Source organism: Ammodytes marinus (genome assembly GCF_949987685.1).
Source record: "Ammodytes marinus genome assembly, chromosome: 9".
NCBI classification, from domain to species: Eukaryota; Metazoa; Chordata; class Actinopteri; order Uranoscopiformes; family Ammodytidae; genus Ammodytes; species Ammodytes marinus.
The window spans coordinates 10,007,941-10,030,619 of NC_137213.1; the positions used below are offsets into that span (position 1 = coordinate 10,007,941).

Below are 22,679 nucleotides of genomic sequence, written 5' to 3' on the forward strand. Positions count from 1 at the left end.
TGTACTACTGTGCTCAATTAAAATAGAAAACAAAACAACTGAACTACTCAAATGTGCACAGAAATACAACTGAGTTCGGGGTGGAATCATATAATAATTATATACATGCATCACAAATCCATTTCTCTAACAAATCACAGCTGAGCTTTAAATCACTACACAGACCCTCAAGCTTCCCTCTTTGAGCTAGTGTCTGTATGTACGATGGAAGTGACATACATTTGATGTTGTGACATTAAAGTGCAAGTATAACTTGAGTCGGACTGACTAACCATTGACAACTAAGCATTAACTATCAACCAAATTGGTTAAGCATTAAGTTTCTAACCAAAACTTCTAACGTTGGTTCATTTCAAGTAGCCTATACTCACTAAATATGTGGTAGTTGTGGAATGAGGAAGATTAAGCTATCAACATAAGGTAGTCTATATAGCCAACATTATTTCTCCTTCCTTTATAATAAATTTGTACTAGCCTGATAAAAGTTGTAACCATAAGGCCTGTTTAGCTATGATATTGTAAAAAATACAACAATAATAACAACAACAACAACAACAACAACAATAATAATAAAATCTTGTACAAGATTAATCCCGCTGTAAGCCTATTTATTTAATTTTTTTCAGCTAATCATTAAATCCCAACAGGACAACTCGTACTTTTTGTAACCATTCTTCTGATTCTTCCTTTAAAATTCAACCAGCAGCAGCTATGAAGTGAGACATTACCTCTGACACACAGCAGGGACATCTCAGCGGGGTTTTCTGCAACAGTTCCTCCAAAGCCGATGAGCTTTCAGTGAGTTTGCAGCTCAGTTGCCTGTTGCACGGCAGTCACCTAGACTTCTCCTAATTGACGTTTGTTTTCCGCTTCATCACACCGTGTTAAGAAAAAAATATACAGATGAGAGACAGGTGGACAATCCAGGGGGTCCCGAGGGTTTCATGAATGACTGTCACTCACTGGCAAAGACCGACTGCCTACCAGCTGAAATCTGGTGGAGCGGGGCGGCTCTAATGCCACATTCTACGACTGCAGCGAATGTAGGAATTTAGAGTACTCATCACATGCATAGATACAGACTCGCATGATGTGGTAAAAAAAAAAAAAAACACTGGACATATGTTTTGAATCTATCTTATTACCCAGGGGGCAAAACCCTCTTTTTTTGGAAAACAGACATGAGCTGTTGTAAAAGGTTGTTCACATCTATATCCGTTGATATCTAGGACCTTCAAGGATCACAACCTGGGTGGACAACCTGGTCAACTACCTGCTGGAAAGCTACAGGGGGCCGAAATAGAAAATCGGAACAATGGTTTAATGCGAGGGTAAAACTTTGTTTTTTTAATTGATAGATATCATCTTGAAACTTTGCCAGTTGATTACTGGCATTAAAACAATGATTTTTTGTACTGAAGTTTTTTTCATTATTTTTTTAATATATATGCAAATTTGGCATATTTCACAAATTATGCACAAATTTGCATATCTTTAAAAACCAAAAATCTAGATATTGGCTAAAGCAAGAGTTGAAATCTTTATTGCATTTTGACTTTATATAAGTGTGTTAAGTTTCTACATACAAATCTTCCTCTGTGAGAAATGGTGTGATAATTCTGGTTATTCACACGGCATCCAATAATCCTGGTTCATGCGCGTCGCCATCTTGTGAGATTTTGACTCCGCCTCACGTCGGGGGGAGGGAGATACGCCCATCTAGCTGACGTATACCTCGGCAAAGTGAGGGGACAACGGGCGGAGAGCTGTCACTCAAGAGATGGCGCCAATACATTTTAACCTCCAAAAGAATAAAAACTAGCCTGCTAGAAAAAAATTCACCCCCCTCAGTGTTGTCATTGAGATAGGACCTAAACATACAGACTAGAATGTTTTTTTGGACCAGGCTGTAAATAGGTTTAATAAGACCGTGAAAATGGCTTGTTTAACAAGTGAGTCAAAGAAAAATTGCTCAGTCCTGGTACCACCCCCAGTGGCCACCGGAAGATACTACAGAGTGTGTCACTTCCTTATTGGATGCTGGTAAAAATCGCTGAGGTTGGGGCTTGGACGGGACGGAGCATTCTCTACTTCGCGAGGGAGCTGAAGTCCTTCAACGTGTTCAACAGGATGCAGAATCAGAGAAACTGAAGTGATAAAAAAGGCAGACGCTGTGCTCGGGACTGCTCTAGAGCATCTAGCTCTTTCACGCACATAGTGTTCATTACAGTAGGCAGCTACCCAAAAGCGGTTAACTTGTATATGCCTGGGTCTTGATGGCATAGCTACACATTCGCTTCAGCAGTAGACTCCAGAGAGTCACCTCATACACTGCCACTCACTGGCCATCCGTTGTAAGTGCAACACAAATTACACAAAACCAAGATGGCCGACAGACGGCCAGCATTGATAAATCAATCTGGAATATTTAGCCAATCCTTCAATAGTAGGCCCTTGCAGGTAAATACAATTTGGTTGCATCAAGTAACAACTAAGTGGGGGCGCCCTTAGCTAAGTTGGTAGGGCGTCACCCCCGGGCCGGGCCCAGCAGCAGACCCGGGTTCGATTCCCGCCCGCGGTCGTTCTCTGCATGTCACTCCCCTCTCTGCCCCATTTCACCTCTGTCTCTCTGCACTATCAATAAAGCATAAAAAAAATGCTAAGGAGTTATATAATTGTTAAAATTCCCAAGTGTCGATTTTATGTTGGGTGTACATTTTTCAATATAACATCTGTCCACTACAGTGGACGTCATGCGTCACTAGCTATAACACAGCTACAATTCATACTGGCCGAGGACTTTGTTATTGAAAACACTTGCACCTGCAGCAAATGTTTTGGCTGCAATCCGATTGATATGTTGCGAGACAACATTTTATGCAGATTAGTTCCATTATATCAATCATTCTCGACGTAGTTTTTTTTTTTTTTACTTCTTGGTTGACCATTGTAAATGCCTGGCACTTTTAAAACAATTCTAGATTGGGGAAGAGGCATCTTTTGCATTTCAAGGCATCTGTATCTTGTGCGCTAATAAATGCAGGGCGTAGGGTGGTGCTAAGGAGTCAAGAGCAAGGTTCATATTGTTAAAATTGCAATGAAAAGTGTTAATTTGACAAAATGTATTCATCAGTTTAACAATCAATCAAATCCCTGTGAACGCGCAGAGAGCGACAGAGGTGAATGTGTACCTGGCTACAATGGATGAGCAGGTACAAATCATACCCAATGTGTGTTTAATGGTGTTTATCATGTTTTATCATACTTACGGATCTGAGACGATGCTAGATAACTAGCTTCTTGAAGACAGCTGTACGTCAATGAGGGAGGGGACTTCTAACTGCAGTCACTGACAGGAAGTTAGCTAAAATAACCCTTTTGTTTACTTCTCCTTTAACAAACCAAACCTTCGGGATAGTGACAAATATTGCAGTTCACCGAGTGGCCACTAGGGGCAGGTTTCAAAACATGTAATTTATCAACTCATTTTAAATTGGCCATTTTCACAGCATTATTGAACCCATTTAAGGCCTGGCACAAAAAAAAACAAACATTAGTCTGTATGTTTAGGTCATATCTATCTAAGTTGGTCTTTGAATGCGATGGACCGCATGTTTTCAACCAGACGAGCAGGAGCTGGAGAGTCACGGTGTCCAGGTGGCACCTTCCTGGCCGGTTACGTACAAGACAGCTGGAATGAGTGGAAAGTGGTTTGCCTGGCTGCATTGGACATTGAGGATGTCGAAGAGGTATACATCGTCGCTGTCATGACGGTGGGGATACTTGCTTTGGGATTTTGTTTGTATGTTCTGAATCGCAGACTGAAGAAAATCACTGATGCACAAGCCGAATGGAGAGATGGCAGACATACGTCGAAAGTTATGGATGGAACACAAGCGGCTATTACCGCTGTTCGGGAGGAGATGGCAAAAATGGGATCCGATATAGCAGCTATCAAAGGAGACATCGCAAAGAAGGCTTCAGAGGAAAGAGAGGTTAACGATGAGTAATCAATTTATTGGGAAAATGGAAAGCAGGTCTGTTGTACACTGTCAGTGAATAAGGAGAACTAAAATGGTCTGTGTATTGGACTGCAGCTTCTTAAAAAAACAAAATTGTGTTTTATCTGTATCAGTAGCTGTGTACCTGTATCTGATGACAATGGGGGCGGGACCTGATAAGCCTTTGGCTTCTCCTGCTAACCTTCGGACCATAACACAAAGAAATATGTACGAATATGTCAAAGAGAAAATTGTGTATCGTGTGTCGTGTGTCCGAAAGAATAAATAAATATCTCCAAATCTGACAAGATGGTGACACGCATAGGCCAGAACGATTGGATGCAGTTGGAATAACTTATCAGCCCGGATGCTACATCCATTTTGTATACCATCTGACCAACAGAAAATTGGTAGGATGGCCTTGAGGGAAAAGGAGCCGACGTAAGCAGAAGGTTGCTGGTTCGAGTCCCGGCAGGAGGGTACTACTACTCTACCATTCTGTCCTTGAGTTAGGACCCCCTCTGGTGTGAGAGGGGATATCCGATAAGATCAATTTCAAGGCAGCTTTGTGTGAAGAGAAATAAAGCGACGTAACTTAACATGGTACCCCAACTCATCATTGATCTAAATTGCATTTCATTTGAAAATTAAGGACCCAGAGTCTGAAGGAAGAGTGGAGACGCACACAATCCAAGTTGCGTGAAATCAAGTTTCCCGGCCTTTCCAAAATGGAGTACAGAGAACCCCTTTCAACTCAGCAGTAAATACATTTCCAGACCAGTGTGATATAAAATGCATTTTATTTCTCTACGGGCTGTCATGGTAGGCTGGTCAACGAGGCCCATTAGTGGAGACACCGGAGATATCTGAAATGAGATTATACATTTGAAATGAGTGAGTTTAACCGTCAAGTGCCATTTATCAGAAGTGAACTCAGAACATTTAGGCCTTAATCACTTATATGCAGAACTGTCCCTTACCGGTTCAATCCAGGCAGTATGCTCTAGTTGAGTTTGTGGCCAAATATTCCTCCGCTTCTATAGTTGAGATGGGTCCTAGTCACTCTAAAAAGACAAACACCATGAGAACCAATCATATTTTTGAATAGATTGTGTCAAGTAAACTCACCCCGTTGAATCCCCTGAAGTGGTTGCAGCTGTAGTCTGGGAAGCAAAACCTTGGCCAAAATTCCTCATGCGCTGGTAGCGAGCAGAGGGGGACCTTGAATAAAAAGGCTCAGGGTCCTTAACCACTTGGGGATGAGGTTCGGGATCCTTGACCACCTGGGGACGAGGCTCAGGGTTCAAGTCAGGATACCGGGGATCATAATAAGGCTCCCTCGAGTGGCGCTCAGGAAGAGGCTCGCGGTCCCAGAAAGTCACCTGGAGATGAGGCTCGGAGTCCTTGACCACCTGGGGACGAGGCTCCGTCTCCTTGACCACCTGGGGAGCAGGCCTGGTCTCCTTGACCACCTGGGGAAGAGGTTCAGAGTCCTTGACCACATCCGAATGAGGCTCGGGATCCTTCAACACCTGGGGATGAGGCTCTGGCTCATAGAGGGGAACGTGGGGCTGAGGCTCAGGGTCCGTCACTGGAAACGAGGGCTCGGGATCCCAGACAGGAAACAGGAGATGAGGCTCTTGGTCCTTGACCACATGGGGATGAGGTTCGGGATCCTTGACCACTTGGGGACGAGGCTCAGGGTTCAAGTCAGGATACCGGGGATCATAATAAGGCTCCCTCGAGTGGCGCTCAGGAAGAGGCTCGCGGTCCCAGAAAGTCACCTGGAGATGAGGCTCCGAGTCCTTGACCACCTGGGGATGAGGCTCCGTCTCCTTGACCACCTGGGGAGCAGGCCCGGTCTCCTTGACCACCTGGGGAAGAGGTTCAGAGTCCTTGACCACATCCGGATGAGGCTCGGGATCCTTCAACATCTGGGGATGAGGCTCTGGCTCATAGAGGGGAACGTGGGACTGAGGCTCAGGGTCAGTCACTGGAAACGAGGGCTTGGAATCCCGGACAGGAAACTGGAGATGAGGCTCTTGGTCCTTGACCACCTGGGGATGAGGCTCAGGGTCAAAGAGGGGAAACTGGGAATACACAGGGGGCTCCACGGGCACAGGGGAATCGTCGGACACAGCGGGCTCCACGGGCACAGGGGAATCGTCGGACAATGCGGGCACAGGGGAATCGTCGGACACAGCGGGCTCCACGGGAACAGGGGAATCGTCGGACACAGCGGGCTTATGCACAGAGTCCTTGACGGGCACCTGGGGATGAGGCGCTGTGCCCCAGAGGGGAATCGGAGAATATGGTTTATGCTCCAAGAGGGGATGAGGCACCGGCTTCTGGACGGGATACTGCGGATAAGGCACAGGGCGCTGGACGGGATACTGCGGATAAGGCACAGGGCGCTGGACGGGATACTGCGGATAAGGCACAGGGCGCTGGACGGGCACATGGAGATCAGGTAAAGGCTCCTGGAAGGAATACTGGGGATGAAGTACAGGGTGCTCGACAGGCACCTGGGGATGAGGTACAGGGTACTGAATGGGATAATGGAGATAAGGATCAGGATGCTGGATGGGATACTGGACATGAGGGTTGTGGTAATCGCCAAGATCCCAAACATCAAGTACATATCCAGGATAGGATATGCTAGGAGCTGATAAATAAATCAAAATTGTTTAGTTAACTTTATTATTTGAAAAATAAAAGATCAAGGACTTAAACATATTGTAAGCCAGAATTCAAAAGTTTAGACAAGTAACCAACAGACCTACCTTCAACTGCTACCTGCAGCTCTCCAAGAAGCAGCCATAGCAACACCACACTAAAAAAACAGAATACCATGTTAAAACAAGAATCCAAGAAATGTAGGCATTGTTAATAGGTCAAGTTGAGCCAAGACAGAGCAATTGAAAGTTACCGTAGAGCAAGTCTCATGGCTTCAGCCATATATGATCAAAAGCAGACTGCAATGCTGCAGTCAGACTTCAACTGACCAAACAAACCACAACTGTGTCCTCCTTCCACAGTGGTGCAGTGATTGGGAGCTGGCAGTGCAATTATTTAACTTTCAATGACAGCCAATCACAGCTCTCGCTTCCTAATAGGTTGATTGGAAACAGGTGGAAGTTACAGGGCTGGGTTAATCATGAAGGGTATTGCATCAATTACATTTTTTCCCGCGTTCCAATATCCATACTTTCTGCTATTTAGTATGGTATTAAAAAGATTTAGGGTGTCCCAATTCTTGTGGTCAGATATAGTGTGCTTAAAAAACCCAGATGTCTACTACATCAGGCCGAGAATTTAAATGTTGAAAACAGCATGCTATTTGGGCGATTCTGACACACAATCTAGTGCGCACCGGAAGTATCGTCACATCGATGGAGCCTCCGTATTAAAACAACCAGGATGTGATGAATATAAAAGAAAGAGTATGCAATTTTGGAACGCAGGGTGTGTCAGCTTTTATTCTCTGTTCAGCTAAAGTGCAAGACAGCATTAATAGTATAGTCATTCTTTTCATTCTAAACAGACAAAGTTGCAATCATTACTGCTATATAAAATGTTATGAAAATGCATGTTCCATTTAGATCTTCAGACTGTTCATTTCAAGTAAGTAGAGAATTATCATTAACTATACATTTTCAATTTAATCAAATGAACACCAACCATATTTTTAGAACCACAAACTCCCCATGCCTTGTCAGATAAAATAAAACAATTATGAAAACATATTTGTATCTATAAGGATTGTTGAAAAAAATCATTCAACTTTACAACATTAAATTGTATCCTGTTCTCTGCCTTGATTTTGATGTCAGGTGGTTCCCTCTAGTGGCAGATGAAACACTTTTCTGACCTCTTTGGATTCCTTAACAATCTCTTTTTGAAAGTTATCAAAAATACACAACACAACACAAAACAGACAATTGATGAAGCTGCTTCAGTTGGCAGTTTGATGACTGCCACATAATTGGTGTTTTATTCCCAAATGACCAAAAATGTATCAAACTATGGTTTTGAGTTGCTCTAAGGGCTGTGATCAAATGATCAACTGTGTAAACAGTGAAACAAGTGTCACATAAATAAACCGCTTACTTCACCTTTAACTTGAAAACCTGCAGGTCAAGTGACTTGCCTGAGGGCACTTCAGTACTTTTGTCAGGACGAAGCAATACCTTGTTCAATTTGACCAGTTGTCTATGGCTAATATTGATGTTTTTTTTATATCTTCATCATTACCATTGCATTTGACTAACACGAAAGATTCAAAGGTTTTTATCCGTCACATACACATCAGGATGCACGGTGGAATGTTTGTGTGGCATGTACTGTACTACTGTGCTCAATTAAAATAGAAAACAAAACAACTGAACTACTCAAATGTGCACAGAAATACAACTGAGTTCGGGGTGGAATCATATAATAATTATATACATGCATCACAAATCCATTTCTCTAACAAATCACAGCTGAGCTTTAAATCACTACACAGACCCTCAAGCTTCCCTCTTTGAGCTAGTGTCTGTATGTACGATGGAAGTGACATACATTTGATGTTGTGACATTAAAGTGCAAGTATAACTTGAGTCGGACTGACTAACCATTGACAACTAAGCATTAACTATCAACCAAATTGGTTAAGCATTAAGTTTCTAACCAAAACTTCTAACGTTGGTTCATTTCAAGTAGCCTATACTCACTAAATATGTGGTAGTTGTGGAATGAGGAAGATTAAGCTATCAACATAAGGTAGTCTATATAGCCAACATTATTTCTCCTTCCTTTATAATGAATTTGTACTAGCCTGATAAAAGTTGTAACCATAAGGCCTGTTTAGCTATGATATTGTAAAAAATACAACAATAATAACAACAACAACAACAACAACAATAATAAAATCTTGTACAAGATTAATCCCGCTGTAAGCCTATTTATTTAATTTTTATCAGCTAATCATTAAATCCCAACAGGACAACTCGTACTTTTTGTAACCATTCTTCTGATTCTTCCTTTAAAATTCAACCAGCAGCAGCTATGAAGTGAGACATTACCTCTGACACACAGCAGGGACATCTCAGCGGGGTTTTCTGCAACAGTTCCTCCAAAGCCGATGAGCTTTCAGTAGCCCCTTTTACACAGCCAGTGAAAGCCGGGAATATGCCGGCCTTTCGGCCCTCCGCCCTGCTGTGTAAATGCGACAGTTGCGGAACGAGGGAAGAAAGGTGCGAGTGATCGTTCCGGGAATTTTACTACCTCGGGGGGTAGTAAGATTCCCGACACAATCAGTTCCGCCTCTCTGTTTAAATGCTCCAGCTTGTTGTTGCGGAACAGGGGGGCGTTTGACGTTCCATAGTTTACGTTCTAAACATGCGACCATGTTAGCAGTTGAAGGACGTGTGTTTAACATTAATCACGGCGGCCTGATGTTCCGTAAAAATCACCAAATAAAAGGAACGGTGTATAATCTATCTGATCATAAGGTCCGTTGCTCAATCCAAACCCCCGCGCTTCATTTTGCAGAGTGTATGAGTCTATTTCTGCCCAGGAGAAGTTGTACAATGGGAAAGCTATGCTAGGCTAAGTAAGGGATAAAGTATAGCGAACGGGTCACTTGCTAGAAATAAAGACCGACAAGCTGAAGCAGGAGCCCGACGCGCAGCGGAGGGCTCTTGTTCAGCTTGAAGGTCGACCTAGTAACGGGGGAATAGTCTGCTCGCCCCGCTAGACTGTCTGCTTCAGCTGACTGAAGGCTCCGGCTCAGCTGTTAGCCACAGAGCTACTGTTTTGCTAACACATTCCGCCGCCGCTATTATTATCCTAAGTCTGAGCGTATATCCACACTTTATTTCTGTCTACAGTAACGTGACTTCACACACTGTGTGTATGTGTATGTTTATGTCTGATTGGCAGATCGCTGCCCTCACAAAGAGACTCGCTCACAACCAACCTGTCACACACACACACACACACACACACACACACACACACACACAGAGGTGAAGTGGTCGGATTGATTTAGTCAGTTTGGTTAACTGTCCCAGTGATGTTGGACTCAGCGCGTAGCGAGATCAACTGGCACATCGTGGGGACAGTAAAATACGTCCCTCTTACTGCAAGCTCCAGCACTTCTGCTCTCAATTCACCGGCCAGTGTTGTTGTAAAGCAGCTGACCGGCGCGGCGCTAAATGTTTTCGTCACACCTGACGCTGTTTACAAGCACCTCTTTCATTCCGGAGCGCTGTGTAAAAGGGGCTACTGATGCGCCAGCAGGCCGGCGTTGCTTGGTTCTGTGTAAATAACACAGAAGCAAGCAAAGCCGGCATATTGGAGTGATGTTGTTCCGTCAATATGCCGCAATCTCTGTGTAAAAGGGGCTAGTGAGTTTGCAGCTCAGTTGCCTGTTGCACGGCAGTCACCTAGACTTCTCCTAATTGACGTTTGTTTTCCGCTTCATCACACCGTGTAAAGAAAAAAATATACAGATGAGAGACAGGTGGACAATCCAGGGGGTCCCGAGGGTTTCATGAATGACTGTCACTCACTGGCAAAGACCGACTGCCTACCAGCTGAAATCTGGTGGAGCGGGGCGGCTCTAATGCCACATTCTACGACTGCAGCGAATGTAGGAATTTAGAGTACTCATCACATGCATAGATACAGACTCGCATGATGTGGTAAAAAAAAAAAAAAATCACTGGACATGTGTTTTGAATCTATCTTATTACCCAGGGGGCAAAACCCTCTTTTTTTGGAAAACAGACATGAGCTGTTGTAAAAGGTTGTTCACATCTATATCTGTTGATATCTAGGACCTTCAAGACAACCTGGGTGGACAACCTGGTCAACTACCTGCTGGAAAGCTACAGAGGGCCGAAATAGAAAATCGGAACAATGGTTTAATGCGAGGGTAAAACTTTGTTTTTTTAATTGATAGATATCATCTTGAAACTTTGCCAGTTGATTACTGGCATTAAAACAATGATTTTTTGTACTGAAGTTTTTTTCATTATTTTTTTAATATATATGCAAATTTGGCATATTTCACAAATTATGCACAAATTTGCATATCTTTAAAAACCAAAAATCTAGATATTGGCTAAAGCAAGAGTTGAAATCTTTATTGCATTTTGACTTTATATAAGTGTGTTAAGTTTCTACATACAAATCTTCCTCTGTGAGAAATGGTGTGATAATTCTGGTTATTCACACGGCATCCAATAATCCTGGTTCATGCGCGTCGCCATCTTGTGAGATTTTGACTCCGCCTCACGTCGGGGGGAGGGAGATACGCCCATCTAGCTGACGTATACCTCGGCAAAGTGAGGGGACAACGGGCGGAGAGCTGTCACTCAAGAGATCGCGCCAATACATTTTAACCTCCAAAAGAATAAAAACTAGCCTGCTAGAAAAAAATTCACCCCCCTCAGTGTTGTCATTGAGATAGGACCTAAACATACAGACTAGAATGTTTTTTTGGACCAGGCTGTAAATAGGTTTAATAAGACCGTGAAAACGGCTTGTTTAACAAGTGAGTCAAAGAAAAATTGCTCAGTCCTGGTACCACCCCCAGTGGCCACCGGAAGGTACTACAGTGTGTGTCACTTCCTTATTGGATGCTGGTAAAAATCGCTGAGGTTGGGGCTTGGACGGGACGGAGCATTCTCTACTTCGCGAGGGAGCTGAAGTCCTTCAACGTGTTCAACAGGATGCAGAATCAGAGAAACTGAAGTGATAAAAAAGGCAGACGCTGTGCTCGGGACTGCTCTAGAGCATCTAGCTCTTTCACGCACATAGTGTTCATTACAGTAGGCAGCTACCCAAAAGCGGTTTACTTGTATATGCCTGGGTCTTGATGGCATAGCTACACATTCGCTTCAGCAGTAGACTCCAGAGAGTCACCTCATACACTGCCACTCACTGGCCATCCGTTGTAAGTGCAACACAAATTACACAAAACCAAGATGGCCGACAGACGGCCAGCATTGATAAATCAATCTGGAATATTTTGCCAATCCTTCAATAGTAGGCCCTTGCAGGTAAATACAATTTGGTTGCATCAAGTAACAACTAAGTGGGGGCGCCCTTAGCTAAGTTGGTAGGGCGTCACCCCCGGGCCGGGCTCAGCAGCAGACCCGGGTTCGATTCCCGCCCGCGGTCGTTCTCTGCATGTCACTCCCCTCTCTGCCCCATTTCACCTCTGTCTCTCTGCACTATCAATAAAGCATAAAAAAAATGCTAAGGAGTTATATAATTGTTAAAATTCCCAAGTGTCGATTTTATGTTGGGTGTACATTTTTCAATATAACATCTGTCCACTACAGTGGACGTCATGCGTCACTAGCTATAACACAGCTACAATTCATACTGGCCGAGGACTTTGTTATTGAAAACACTTGCACCTGCAGCAAATGTTTTGGCTGCAATCCGATTGATATGTTGCGAGACAACATTTTATGCAGATTAGTTCCATTATATCAATAATTCTCGACGTAGTTTTTTTTTTTTTACTTCTTGGTTGACCATTGTAAATGCCTGGCACTTTTAAAACAATTCTAGATTGGGGAAGAGGCATCTTTTGCATTTCAAGGCATCTGTATCTTGTGCGCTAATAAATGCAGGGCATAGGGTGGCGCTAAGGAGTCAAGAGCAAGGTTCATATTGTTAAAATTGCAATGAAAAGTGTTAATTTGACAAAATGTATTCATCAGTTTAACAATCAATCAAATCCCTGTGAACGCGCAGAGAGCGACAGAGGTGAATGTGTACCTGGCTACAATGGATGAGCAGGTACAAATCATACCCAATGTGTGTGTTTAATGGTGTTTATCATGTTTTATCATACTTACGGATCTGAGACGATGCTAGATAACTAGCTTCTTGAAGACAGCTGTACGTCAATGAGGGAGGGTACGTCTAACTGCAGTCACTGACAGGAAGTTAGCTAAAATAACCCTTTTGTTTACTTCTCCTTTGACAAACCAAACCTTCGGGATAGTGACAAATATTGCAGTTCACCGAGTGGCCAGTACTAACCAGGCCCGACCCTGCTTAGCTTCCGAGATCGGACGAGATCGGGCGTGTTTTTTTTTTTTTTTTTATCTTTTATTATCAAAAAGTACATTACATTTTATGCATCCTTCCATTATTCACTTTTTAACACAAAAAAATAAATAAAAATAGAGACACAATCTGTTCCCACCATTAGCCAAAAGAGAAGTGAAACTACAAAAAATACATTTGCAACCCATGTCAAGTTAGTGCGTATGTGACAACTGTAGACCTAAGGAAAGTCCACAGGCAACATCCATGACCATTAAAGAAACAAAAATAAACAAAAAACAAAATAGTGAGGCCGCCTACAGATCCTTAGCGAGCCTCCAGCCTACAAGCTGGGGAACATTCGTCCGTATGAGGGGGGGAGAAGGGGGAAAAGAAGGAAGGAGAAAAAAAGGAAAAAGGAGAAAAAAGAAGAGAAAAAAAGGAAAAAGGAGGGAAAGAAAGAGGGCGTCCACCCTCAGCTACAGGGTCGGTGGTTCGATCCCCCGTCCCCCCGACACATGTCCAAGTGTTCCAGGGCAAGACACTGACGCCTAAATTGCTCCCTATAGTTAGTTTGCACCACAGATTGTATACAAAAGATCACCTTGCATGGTAGCTGCTGCTATCGGTCTATGAATGTGTGTCACTCTGGATAAAAGTGTCTGCTGAATGACATGTAATAATAATAATAAACTATATAATGACCAAAACATTTACTACTTTGTGTGTTTGTTGTTAATGTAGATAATAATAATAATAGGCTAGTTATTACATAACTGCTAGGGTGATCAACCCTTAACTGCAGGGTCAAGAAAGGGTGAAAGGCTTGATTTACGACAGGTAAATTACCTGGGAAAGCTCACATCTAAAGAGTGTAACACCTTTGATTAAACCTTTGTTTTTTTTCTTTGAACACTGATCACAACAAAGTTACCTTTCTTTTTTATTGTGACTGTAATGTCTCCAATCATTTTCTTTACTCATTTACAATAACTAAAATTAGTATTGAAAACACTGGTAACAATTTGCTATACTGTTCCATTCCTGTCTTGTCATTTAATACCTCAATTAGCAAAAAGCCCCTGTCCCTGGACCTCTCACCAACAAGCCATCCGTGACACTGACTTTCTCCCCAAAAAAACCTAGTTCTTCAGATTGGCTTAGTCAGTGAAATGTTTTTATATTTACTTGTTCGACTATTAGTCTGTTGTTTTATTGTTGTGCATCAGTTTTTATCTTCTATTATTTGTCCTTGAGTGTCCTAAAAAGCGCCCTTTAATGAATAAAATGTGTTATAATACTAGATATTATACTACTTAAGATTAAATAAATAAAAAGTCAATACCACTGTTGTAGAAATAGTGTGCACATTTAATACAAAACACACGCACCATAGTAAACACACACACACACACACACACACAAATAAATAATCAAATAAAATAGTACAATAAATGAAATAAATACAAAAACACAGCACAAAGAAATATATACGAAAGTAAATGTATATAAAAATAAAACAAGTAAATACAAAAGTTAAAACAAGGCTAAATATATATATACACTGAGTTAACTTTAAGTTAAATGTATGTGTGTTGTGTGACTGACTATATGAAATGTTTTGTGTGTAGTGTATGATTATTTTTTGGCATCTGCCCTCTCCCTCCTCTTTTCCTCCTGCCACTGTTCTAATGTGTTGGTTGCTGTGACAGGACAGTAGATGTGGCAGTAGTATTGGCCATGTCCAGTTTCCTTTAAACGGGGCTGGTGACACTGGCGACACTGGTTTGTTTCTACAGTGCGAATGTAGGGTCTGCGGACAGTTGGTGGGGATGGAAGGGGAGCAGAAGGGGCAATTATTTTAGGATGCTGGGCCGGCACTTGTGGGAACAAAAAAATTGGTTGTGAAATAACCGGGTTTGGGACCACAAGAAAAGGGGTAGAGGCAGGTTGAGGTGGCTGCAGCGCAAAAAGCTGTCTTTGTACAGGCAACTGGTTGGGATGGAGGTGGGGAGCCGCAGTCTTCCTCCTGTCCACTGCCTGCCCTACTGTGCTCTGCAGGTTGTATAGTATTTTAGGACCAGGATGTACAGGAGCAGTAGTGGGCCTCATTGTGTGAGGTGGGAGAGGCACCGGAGCAACAGGTACTTGGGGAGGAAGGTTGAGTCCTTGCTGCAGGATGCTGAGGTCCTGCCTCTTCAGCCGCCTGTTGTTGCAGAAGGTCCTGCCACAGAGCCACGATGGTCCCCGCCTGTTGTGGGCTGACGGTGTTGCCAGGTTCAGCCCTCAGTCCCACCAAGTACTGTGCCAGGCTGTCCACTCCCTGGGACACCACGCTCATCCACAGCCTGGAAAATGTCACAGTACATTTCAATCAAAAAACAAAACGAAAACACACAATATCACAGCTGTTGCAGTGTAAAGTGTCACAAGAAGACTTACCAGTTGTTGCTCAGGTGCTGCTAGGGTCCTGGCCGCGGCCCCAGAGGGACCAGCAGTGTGAGCAATGGGGAGAGGGGCCGGTGAGAACAGTGGGAGGCACAGGAGGAGGAGTGTACATTGGCAGCACAGGAGGAGGGGTGGGCCAGACCGATGGCATGATCTGTTAAATGCAATAAGATTTTATTTTATTAAGCTTTTATTCATTCTTAGGATTTTTACATATTACCTTATAAACATTTTACATACTTGATTACATCATGAGCAAGTGTGCACACTGTCAAAGTATGATAAAACATATGAAAAGAATAATTACCAGTTGTTGCTCAGATGCAGCTGCAGTCTGGAGAGAAGCTGGGGAGGAGAGAGCTGGATTGCTGGCTGAGCTTGTTGTCATCAAAGCGGACACGTCCAGGAGCCGGCCTGTTTCCTGCATCTGAGGGCCAAACCCTAAAGGCCAGGACACACCAGCCCGAAAATCGCCGTCGTTGAGTCGATAGGGGGTCGGGAGACGAATCTGTTTGGTGTGTGCCGTGACGTCGGCCGACGTAGAGGTCGTCGGGCTTGTTTTGAGCCGACCGTCTTTCATTTGGAGCAATTTGATTGGTGGAGGGCTAGCGAATCAGTGAAGCCCGGAAGTGAGGCGGGTAGCACAAACAGCTAACAACAGCTAGCCATCGTTTTAATGTGTTTGTTCGTTTCGTTTTGAGAGTACTCACATGCATCAACCCTTGTTGACTGCTCGACACCATGCTCGACACTCTCTGCTAAAAATTGTGCTCTTATGGTCCATAAATATAAATACGTATTTCTATCTATGTTTATGCTCTAGAGAGCTGTCCCATCATTTCCGGCTTTCGTATTTTTTCGGGCCACAATACAGATTAGCGCCGTCTGCTGTTATGGAGACATTACGTCCCGCGCATGCAACAGAGCGTAAGGGCAGCAAACCTCCGCAGGCGTAGCATCCACTCCTCATTCCCTGTCGCTCTGTGCTTTTTGAGTTTTGAAGCCATCTACCATAAATATGGAAGTGTCATTTATAACAAACCAACAAACGTTTAACCACTAAATATCATTACACCTGAATATACAGCCTCCAGTGAGGGCAATGTTAATACAGTGAAATAAAGTGTTGTCTAAATCAGCTAACTCTAACTAAAGTGAGATCAGTGTGTAATACATGAATAAGAATAACATGCCACAGTAGCCTAACGGTATGATTATTTTAGCATGATATTGACAGTTCTTTTTTTCCGCTCAAAAAGAGGACAATGATTTAACGGTTTAGTGATGTTAGGTAGGCTATAGCTTAATAATTACGAGAGTAGGTCTGCCTTCGTTTTGCCAACCAATAGCAGAACTTATGCAGACCTACTATCGTAAATATTAAGCTGTTTTCATTTAGCAAAGCCAGATATCTGGGTGTGGAAGAAAAGCACTTATCAGGCTACCGCTACCTACATTATAAATTCAATCGGCTAAGAAGTAATGGTCACTTATGTTATGTTTAACACCGTGAACGGGCGTTTGAAAAGAGGATTAGATGCGTTACAGAGCCGTACGACACCATAAGAACATACAACGTCGATTATACCCTGACACCAGGCTTGATGGTAGGGCGGCATTTGATTGGTCAAATCTTGTTATATTCTTGATTATTGGTAGCGATACGCAAAGCGATTGGCTCTCACATGACGGTCCTTGCTCGACTGACAGGTAACGTCCATGGACGGTAACGTCCCCTCGTGACAAAAGTTTATAGATCCCCTATTCTTAGTTCCATACGGTATGTGCGCTTTAAAACACAATTTTTAGTTTTTATTGCTTGTATTATCACTTTTGTGTGTCCTTGTTTAGTCTGTAGCTGCTGTCCCTGTTATTAAAAGATAAATAAATAAAGTAAAAACTGAAATCGTGAGTGGAACTGTTTCCTGTCTGTCCCGGAAGTCGTTAGCAGTCAGCTACAGTTAGCTTGGTGCGATTCATGTTGTGAATAAAGGACGCGAAAAAAACATGACAGAGCAAACGATAACAGTGACAGTTGCATACGGTAATGCGTTTTTTTTGCATGATGCTACATGATAATTCCAGGTGATAGAGAGACATCAAAATGTAAGATTAATAACCATCGCTCAAAGCTGCTAGGAAATGATTAGCTAATGTAGCTAAGTTTAGCTCTTAAACATTTGCGAGTTTAATAGCTGTAACTTAGTTCAGTTACATATTAGTTTATACACTATAACATCCTGAATGAAACGTTGTCCGGCGAATTTATTTATTTCACCCAGATATATTTATAACAGTCTTAAAAAAAGAAGAAAAAAATTCTGTCATCTGGATGTTCTATTTTGCAGCTGCAAATTCATCAATACAATGTGCATTTTGCGTTAACTGTTGTAATTAAATACAATTTAAGATTACCTTTTTCATTTGTTCATTTGTGTATCTTTTTGGACATTGCTGGAAATCGTTTTGTCTTTATTATCCAGGGTTTTTCTCCCTTATTCTAATTTACATTTGATTTTTGACTACATATTTTGAGTGTTTTTATCCCGATTTGCGATACAATCTTAAATGGTCCCACCCCTACGTGATGGAAATCCCTCAATCATCCATCCACACACACATTTATTTTCAAACAGCCAGGGTTAGGAAGTGAAATGATATTATTTGTCTTCTCCCACTGCAGGATCTACAAAGCACAGTATCACGTTAACCGGTCAAGATGACGGCAAGGGCCCCACCGTCAAAGACCTGGCAGATGCTCTCACTCAAGCTACTGGAGTTCCACAAACCTCACAGAAACTCATCTTTAAAGGTAAGCTGTTGTTCTCTCTTTTCGTGACCATCATATTACACAACCAGTTCGAACTTTGCTTAAACGATTCTCACATATCCAGGAAAATCACTGAAGGACATGGAGGAGAGCGTGTCCAGCTACGGCGTAAAAGAAGGCTGCAAACTCATGATGATTGGAAAGAGGGTAAGGCCTTTACATGTGTGATGTCTCTGATGTGTGATATGTATGTGTAATCAAATACTGACGATTTAATCTACCAACAGAACAGCCCAGAGGAAGAAACTGAACTGAAGAAGTTTAAAGACATTGAGAAATCTGTGGAACAGATGGCTAAAAAGCTGGAGAAGGTGGACGGCGAGTTGACCGGACTCAAGAATGTAAGCAATAGCAATTAATTATGTTTTTTAAGCTGCATAATAACATTGGTTGCCTCTTTTTCCAATATATTTAAATTGACATTTCTGTTAAAATGTTTGATTGTCATTTGTTTTCCGTCACAGGGCTTCCTGGCCAAAGACCTCCAGGCGGAGGCGTTGGGTAAACTTGACCACAGAGTGAAAATAGCAGCTGAACAGTTCATGAAGATCCTGGAGCAGATCGACTCTATAGTAATCACATTTTTGAAGTGTTTCTTTCTGTGTACAAGTTATATATAACAATATAACAAACGCTGAACTCTCGTTTCAGAGTCTCCCAGAAAATTTCAATGACTGCAAAATGAAGAAAAAGGGACTCGTAAAGACGGTGCAGGTAAACCCTTGTTTCCACTTTCACAGAGACGTTTTCATTCAAAAAATCAAATGAGAAGTGATTTTATTATTAAGTGTGATTTTTTTATTTTTATTTTTATGTCAATAGGATTTCCTGGCTCAGTGTGACAAGATCGAAGCTTGTATATCGGACCACCAATCAAAGATCCAGTCGAAAAATCTCACCCTGGCAGAGTAGAGCTTCAAAGTCTCTCATATATCGTATGCTATACGTTGCTCTGTGAGCAAATGTAAAGTGTACAGAAAGTGTGGAGCGGCTTTTTGTCTATTTATTGTGAACGGTTCTCATCACAGAGGACCCTGTGAACAGAAGGAGATCGGTTATGGGCACCTTGGATATGTTCTCTGATTTTAAGATGAATATGAAGTGCTCCTTGAGATATTGTAACCACAGTCACTCCGTCAGCGGATCAGAGGTGCTTAGACGTGTGGCTCATCATATAGAGCCCCCTTCTGAACATCCTAAACTCAGTAAAACTGCCACAGCCAAATGTCTGTAAAATGATCCACCATGAGGTAAGAAAACGTTCTAAAATGTACCAGTTCCTTAAACAATATCTTCACAAACTGTCCAACAACAGAGAGAAACCTGTTATGTGTTTCTTATTGTGATGTAACAACTGTGGAGTGGCAGTTTGTACACACGTGGCCAAAAGTATGTGCACAATCAAACATTAATAAGCTTTACTCTTTCCTGCCAGGCTACGATGCTGGTCATTTGTTTTTAAATAACTAAGGGGACTAGAGCTGATTGCAAGAAAATGTGATGGGCAGCTGTTTAAAATGCAGAACATTCGCTTAAAGAGGACCTATGATGCTTTTTGACTTTTATGACCTATAAACGTTGTTATGATGATTCATAGTCATGCTTAACCATACTAAATTATCAAATAATGACTTACATGCATTTTGACGTATTCCCAGCTGTTCACTTGTTCTGACCTGCTGCTTTTCTTCAAGCGATATTAAATTGAATATTTTTGGGGTTTCACATATGATCGGTTTGATGGCAATGGCATCCGGAAAAAGTTAAGTGCATTTTCACTATTTACTAATGTTTATTAGATAACTGTATTAAGAAAAAATGGTTAGTTCCAACCCTAGCAAACACCATAAAAATCCATTGATAATAGCCCAAGAAGTGAACAATTGTGTCCACATACTTTTGGCCATTGTGTATATTTATTCTACGTTGAGTATCGGTACCTTTCGTCTGATCCTGTGTGATTATGTACTGTTGAAATTATTGTGAACTGTGGAATTGGTATTTTCTATTAAACCATCAACAAGACTGACATCTGTTTTGCTTTGTTTTAAAAAACATTTTGAAAAATAAATAGCATCGGTAATTCATCTCAGAACAAGATTTAATCTTGAATCCTTTAATTTTCTACACAATACAAATGATTCAGTGAAGTCAGACCAGTCACAATAACAGAATGATTGTTTATTTCAAGCCTTATCCATTAGGGATCTTTTTTTCCATACATCTTTACTAGTTTATGCAGACACCTTGAGTGTTTTCACAGATGTGCAAATGAGCTTTGAGAGAAAGGTTGAGTTGGAGGGGGGGTCCATAGTAGTGGTCCAAACAAGCAGCTAAAAAATGACCTTCAGTGAGCTATACCACAGTGAAGCTTATCATGAGCCGAATAACAGGATATAGCTGTTCTAAGTGGATGGATGGATGGATGAATGAATGAACCTAGTCCAGAGCTGCTGCTTCTGACTCTAATCGTCTTTGTCCTTGGCGCCGTGCTTCAGTATGCGTGTGAATGCTACGTAGTTAAAGTTGCCTTTCTTGTCGATGGGCGCCTCTCGAAAGAGCTCGTCCACTTCTTCATCCGTAAACCTGTCGCCCATGGTGGTGAGCAGCTCGCGCAGGAACTCTTCCTGGATCATACCTGTGGGAAAATACATTTTTAATTCCAATATAAAAGGGGAGGCGAAAGAACATGTCTTTCTACGACTTCACCTTCTAATTGGCTTCTTTTTCTTTTATTATTTTACAGTTTTCTTTTAAATTGATGTAATATACAAGGAATACAATTATTCCTCAAAATATTCCAACCACCCATTTACCAGAACAAGTTAATACAAAAGCAAATAAGAAAAACATAAAAAAAATAAACACCATTTTTGATTTTCAGATACAAAAATGTATTGGATACTTGAAGTAGTTGTCGGATTATGCTAATGAAAATATATTTTTGCGGCTACTTTTCGTAAAAGCGAGAGAACGTTGGAAATGTATAGGAAGAACACTTGACAACTGACCAGTGGCCTCTTCGTCAAAGCAGGCAAAAGCATTACGGATCACATCCTCGGGGTCTGTGCCGTTCAGCTTCTCTCCAAACATGGTGAGAAACATGGTGAAGTTGATCGGGCCCGGCGCCTCGTTCATCATCGCCTCCAGGTAATCTTCTGTTGGGTTCTTCCCTGAGAAACGGGCAGAGAGAGTCATAACCTCATCTATAATCTTTGTGAAATAACTACTCAAACAGGAAAATGTGTGACATCCACAAGCTGCACAAAGCACAGTTTAGTTTTGAAAACAGGACAGTAGTTACCTATAATTTGGTAGCTCATGTGTAATTGTATGTTTACCTAATGAAGCCAGCATGTCATGAAGGTCTTCCTTGTCTATAAAACCATCCCTGTTTTGGTCGATCATGTTGAAGGCCTCCTTGAACTCCTGAATCTGAGACTGGTCGAACATAGCGAACACATTGGAGGTGGCGCGCTGTGGACGCTTCTTGGTGTTCTTCCCCTTGGCCCGTTTGCTCGACATGTTGGCGATTTGTAGGTCCCCCCCTCCTGTAATTCATTCATAAGCTTTATTTTTTAGCTTCATAATAAAAAGGCACCAAGAATAAACTAAACGGATTGACTGAATTGAACTATAGTGATTGTTTTAACATGTTAATGATTTAAGGGACTCCACATTATACATTCATAATTAATAACCAGGCTTTCTTGTTCCATTGATCTTACAACAGTCAGCTGATGGAAAGGATTCATATTGAAAAGGTTTCTTTCTTTATCATCCTTCAAACTGGGAATAAGCTGCCCTTTGCAGGTTTGAACAAAAGGACCTCAGATTGATTGATTAATTGAACAATGGTTGCTTGTCATTTGGTATCTTTTTCTAAATGTATTTACATTGGAATCTGGCCTAAATATGCCTAGTGTTTAGATGCAAGATGTTTACAGTGTATCGCACTAGCACAAGGTTTTCACAAAGATAATGTAAGCGTTAGCCTGCCAAACATTAGATGCCAACAATAAATGGAACACACACAAATGGCCATGAAATATTATTTTCCCATGTTTGTGTTGTATCATGTAGCTAGCATTAGTTAGCTAGCTCAATGTTGACCCAAATAACCGACTGACCACAACAGCTTTGACGAGCTTAACCGAGACATTAATATATACAAGATTCACATGCAAAACAAAACTAATCGAATTAAATTGCTGACCTTAAGATAATATGAGCGTTATTGCCAACAGGCTGCAAACACACAGCTAGCAGAGCATCCACAGGATGATGGAGAAGAAACCATCAATGATATATTTCCTCTTTCCCGAACGGACCAATCACAGCCGATC

At 42.0% G+C, this 22,679-nt stretch overlaps 2 protein-coding genes across 2 annotated transcripts; one reads left to right on the forward strand and one right to left on the reverse strand.

The window, feature by feature from the left end:
- The first annotated feature begins 17,434 nt into the window (after positions 1 to 17,434).
- On the forward strand, positions 17,435 to 20,362 carry bag1 (BCL2 associated athanogene 1). The gene is made up of 7 exons (XM_080033841.1): positions 17,435 to 17,547; positions 18,187 to 18,315; positions 18,398 to 18,480; positions 18,561 to 18,674; positions 18,798 to 18,905; positions 18,985 to 19,047; positions 19,156 to 20,362. The coding sequence occupies exons 1-7, from the start codon at positions 17,511 to 17,513 to the stop codon at positions 19,243 to 19,245; spliced, it is 624 nt and encodes a 207-aa protein (XP_079889967.1). The 5' UTR covers positions 17,435 to 17,510; the 3' UTR covers positions 19,246 to 20,362.
- A 136-nt stretch (positions 20,363 to 20,498) lies between these two features.
- On the reverse strand, positions 20,499 to 22,655 carry myl12.2 (myosin, light chain 12-2). The gene is made up of 4 exons (XM_080034880.1): positions 22,550 to 22,655; positions 21,675 to 21,884; positions 21,345 to 21,506; positions 20,499 to 20,971 (listed from the first exon to the last, which is right to left on the reverse strand). The coding sequence occupies exons 2-4, from the start codon at positions 21,856 to 21,858 to the stop codon at positions 20,799 to 20,801; spliced, it is 519 nt and encodes a 172-aa protein (XP_079891006.1). The 5' UTR covers positions 21,859 to 21,884; positions 22,550 to 22,655; the 3' UTR covers positions 20,499 to 20,798.
- Positions 22,656 to 22,679: the final 24 nt, after the last annotated feature.